General features: G+C 41.1%; 1 protein-coding gene across 1 annotated transcript; it reads right to left on the bottom strand.

Moving 5' to 3' along the window:
- Positions 1 to 382: 382 nt before the first annotated feature.
- LOC120018168 (ATP-sensitive inward rectifier potassium channel 1-like) lies at positions 383 to 1,483 on the bottom strand. The gene has a single exon (XM_038961215.1). The coding sequence runs from the start codon at positions 1,481 to 1,483 to the stop codon at positions 383 to 385; it is 1,101 nt and encodes a 366-aa protein (XP_038817143.1).
- Positions 1,484 to 3,965: the final 2,482 nt, after the last annotated feature.

The following is a 3,965-nucleotide window of genomic DNA, read 5'->3' as shown; positions in this document are numbered from 1 at the left end:
TCGGTTTTTGTGTAGTCTGTTTTCCCTGTTCGTGCGTTCTTCGTGTTACATGTAAGTTCTTACGTTCAGGTCAGTCTACGTTGTTTTGTTATTTTGTAATCCTTCCAAGTGTTTGTTTTCGTGTTTCGTCGTTTGCTTTAATAAATCATTATGTATTCACAACCCGCTGCACTTTGGTCCAATCCTTGCTACTCCTCTTCGGATGAAGAGAAGGAGGAAGCCCGTTACATCAGTATTTGAAATAATTATTTTATAGTCATTATTGGTCATCTTTATAAAGGGTGTCAATCATTTCAAACCCTACTGTATGTATAAATATTACAAGATAAAAAGATATCTTCACATATTGCCATCCAAAAGTTCACATCTTGGTAATATTAAATTATTCTAGGATATCAATAACTTCAAATCCAACATTGTCAATGGCATTGATGGAGGGGAGGTGGTGTCCCATTATGTTATGGAAGCAGTAGGCACAGTGTGCAGTGGCAACGGACACTACCTTGGAGAAGTTGGAGAAATCCACTCTGTACTTGCCCTCTTTGCTGCGGGAGATGATGGGTAGGAAGTTGTAACCCCACATGATCTCCTGAGGAATGAAGGAAGTCCTGACCTGGCAGGCTGAGCTGGTGGTCTCGGCTGTGCCCTCCAGAAACACCACCAGCTCAAACTCCTGCTTACGGAGAGTGTCCACTGCCATCTCAAAGAAAGGGCTAGCCTTGTCAATCACATGGTAGAGTGTGAGAGGGCACACAAAGAAGAGGTTGTCCTTCCCAGCATCCATCATGAACTCAATGTTCACCTGGTCCATGATGATTGTCTCCCCGTCGGGTTTGACTGTTGTCCTCAACAGCTTGCCGTAGATCTGGCTCCCGATCATCATGGTCTTGCGTAAGTTGGCCACTCTTATCATAAGGCAAAGGAAGTCCTTCTTAGGACAGATGACAGCCACCTCACTGAATGAGATGGTCTTGGCCCTTTTCTTAGGGAGGGATATCTTGGACACGATGATTCCACACATAAAGCAGTGTATGAGGGCCCCTATGAGAGTCTGGATAATGATGAGGGCTACAGCACCAGGACATTGGGGGGTGACAGCGCGTACACCATACCCGATGGTGGTCTGGGTCTCCAGGGAGAAGAGGAAGGCCGTAGTGAGACCGTAGACGTTCCACATACAGGGGGTGTGGTTGCTTGGGGGGTTCTGCCACGTCAGGTCCCCGTTGTTCCGGGCGATCCAGAACCACAGCAGGCTGAAGATGAACCAGCTCAGGGTGAATGAGGCGATGAAGAAGAAGAGGACAAAGCGCCAGCGGAACTCCACGAAGGTCGTCCAGAAGTCCACGAGGAAGGCAAAGTGGTTGCCGTACTTCACGTTGCCGAATTCAATGTTGCAGTGGCCATCTTTGGTCACCAGCCGGCTTCTGCGGATTCTTCGCTCCACCAGGTGGTCCTGGATGCGCTTCCGGATGTCAAACACCATTTTCTAGGTCCTGTCGTCTGTTAGAGAGGACAATTTGTTATTTAACACACCCAGACAAATAAATCAATATCCTTGTCATCCAAGAACTGTTAGATATATACAGACTGGATACTATTAATACAGAATACTGGAGTTTTTCATTAATATGTTTAATCTTCAAAGATAAACCTTCATCCCTGTAACCTATACCTCCCTGTACGCCAGTCATTAAATTCAAGGTGTCTTAAAACTTCAGACTAAATGTTCATATTTTTTCAAGGCTCTTGGATGCTTTGAATTGAATGGAACAAATTATAAACTAGAATTCAATGATAAATAATGTCATTTTCCTTCAATATCATTGTTCTTCAAATGAAATTGCTGCCCTTCACAACTTTCTAAAAGCAATAATGACAAACCAAGCATTGGTCTATAAGAGGACGTAAGAGATAATGGAGTTGTGAAACATTCACTCTTGGATCCAGACTTGGGAAATAGTTCATGTTTTACCTCCTTTAATTCTTAATTTCACACATCGTTACTGAACTAATTAGGTAAAACATAAGGTAAAAGTCCCACTGAACTTAACTATCATCAAAATATAAATATGTGAAACAACTTAGCAGCACAAATGCCCCTGTCAGTCTATGATCAATTAAATGATTTCACCTGCCCCAACCATCAGTCTTATTACTTACTTAAAGTGTTGCTCTAGTTACTAGCAGTTGCTATGCATCACTTGCACATGTGAATCTACACGTAAATCCTGCAATCCTGTAATCCTGGGCACATGCCATAGTTAACCCCAAGTCATTACAGAAAAGGTTACTGTTGAAATATTTCACTCCACTGGCCCAAATCAGTCAGATAACCATACCCTTCCTAAAACATCATCATCTAGCCTACTACAAATATATACAGTTCAAGTCAGAAGTTTCCATACACCTTAGCCAAATACATTTATACTCAGTTTTTCACAATTCCTGACATTTCATCCTAGTAAAAATTCCCTGTCTTAGGACAGTTAGGATCACTGGGCTATTTACAGGGTCAGGGTGGTGGTGGTGCGCTTGTTAGGCCAAACACTGAGTTGGATGGTGGTGTGCCTGTTAGGAAGTGTTGTGCACAAAATTACCAGTGCCATACGCTGGTGCGTTTGTTTCTACGCTCAAAGCTTGGAAACGTCCTGTCTTTCACAAACAAAAATCCAATAATCACGCACTATGTTTTGTTGTGAAGCTTTTCTCTCTGGACCTCACAACCCTTTCACACCTAATCATTATTTCTTCTGCATTGTTACTGTAACACTATGAAACAAATTCTGAGATCATTTCAGGTTTACTTTGATACGATCCTTGGCTGACGCATTACAATGATATACTTTTGAAATAGTGATACTTTTATTAGTATTGTATGGTTCAGTTGTCATTTCAGTAATAACTCTTCAACAATGAATGATTTCCTCTGGAAAATCATATAATCATTTATTTCGGCATATTACACACTGTTCTGCAACCAATGACAAGGTAATAGGGACCATTTCCACCCTTGTAATCATCAGTTTGTGATTAAGTGCAATGTTATGACTACATTTATTCACATTTTATTGTTTGAGCCAATGAAGTACTTCACTCAATATTTACACTGATAAATGTAAGCAGATGATGTATAATTTGCTTCTACAGTGAGAGGTCAGAAAGTTTGCAGATTATGTTCCCCTTTTGAGAGAGCGACTGTGGTTACTGTAAATATCTCAAATAACAATAACAATAAAACAAATATTTCTCCCAAGACCATTTCCTTTTAATGTTAAGATCCTCAACAATTTACAAGACCACAAACTAGCCAATACATGCACCTGCATAGAAAGTTAGGAGTAGAGTCAGATCAATCCCATTAAGAATTTGTTCTTGTTCTCTTCTGACTTGCCTAGTTAAATAAAGGTTAAATAAAATAAAATTACATACAATATGTTTACTGGCAGACATGTCACTTTTCACTGATAGTGTTTTGGGAAATAGTGCTTCTTGGAAGCAAGAAGAACATTAGCGGAATGCCAATAAAAAATATATGCAACACATATCTGTAGGAGAGAGTAGCTGTAACACGACAAGCTCACCCTAGGCTCAAAGTGGGTGCATTTAAACATGATAGATGTCATCATTACACTGTTGTTATAACAGGAGAATACCAAGTACTCACTGGATGATAATGGTCCAACTACAGAAGATGAGATCCTGTCAGTGTGGAAACTGTGGAAATACAAAGTTGTGTTGCACACGGGATCCCCTCTGTCTCCGTCTCTCTCTCTCAGCCAGTCTCTGAGGGTGTGCCCTTTGAACTGTAGTTAGTGTTCTGACAGCTCTCTCAGTGCGACAGATGTGTGTGTTTTTATAAAGCTTGGGATTGGAATCACATCATGTGATGTTTACACACACACAAACATAAAGTAGGCTACCAGTACAGCCCTCCAGCAGGACTGTTGCGTGGGCATGTGTTTACC

The sequence above is a fragment of the Salvelinus namaycush genome, chromosome 23 (assembly GCF_016432855.1).
Source record: "Salvelinus namaycush isolate Seneca chromosome 23, SaNama_1.0, whole genome shotgun sequence".
NCBI lineage: Eukaryota > Metazoa > Chordata > Actinopteri > Salmoniformes > Salmonidae > Salvelinus > Salvelinus namaycush.
This window is presented reverse-complemented; position numbering and strand designations above follow the sequence as displayed.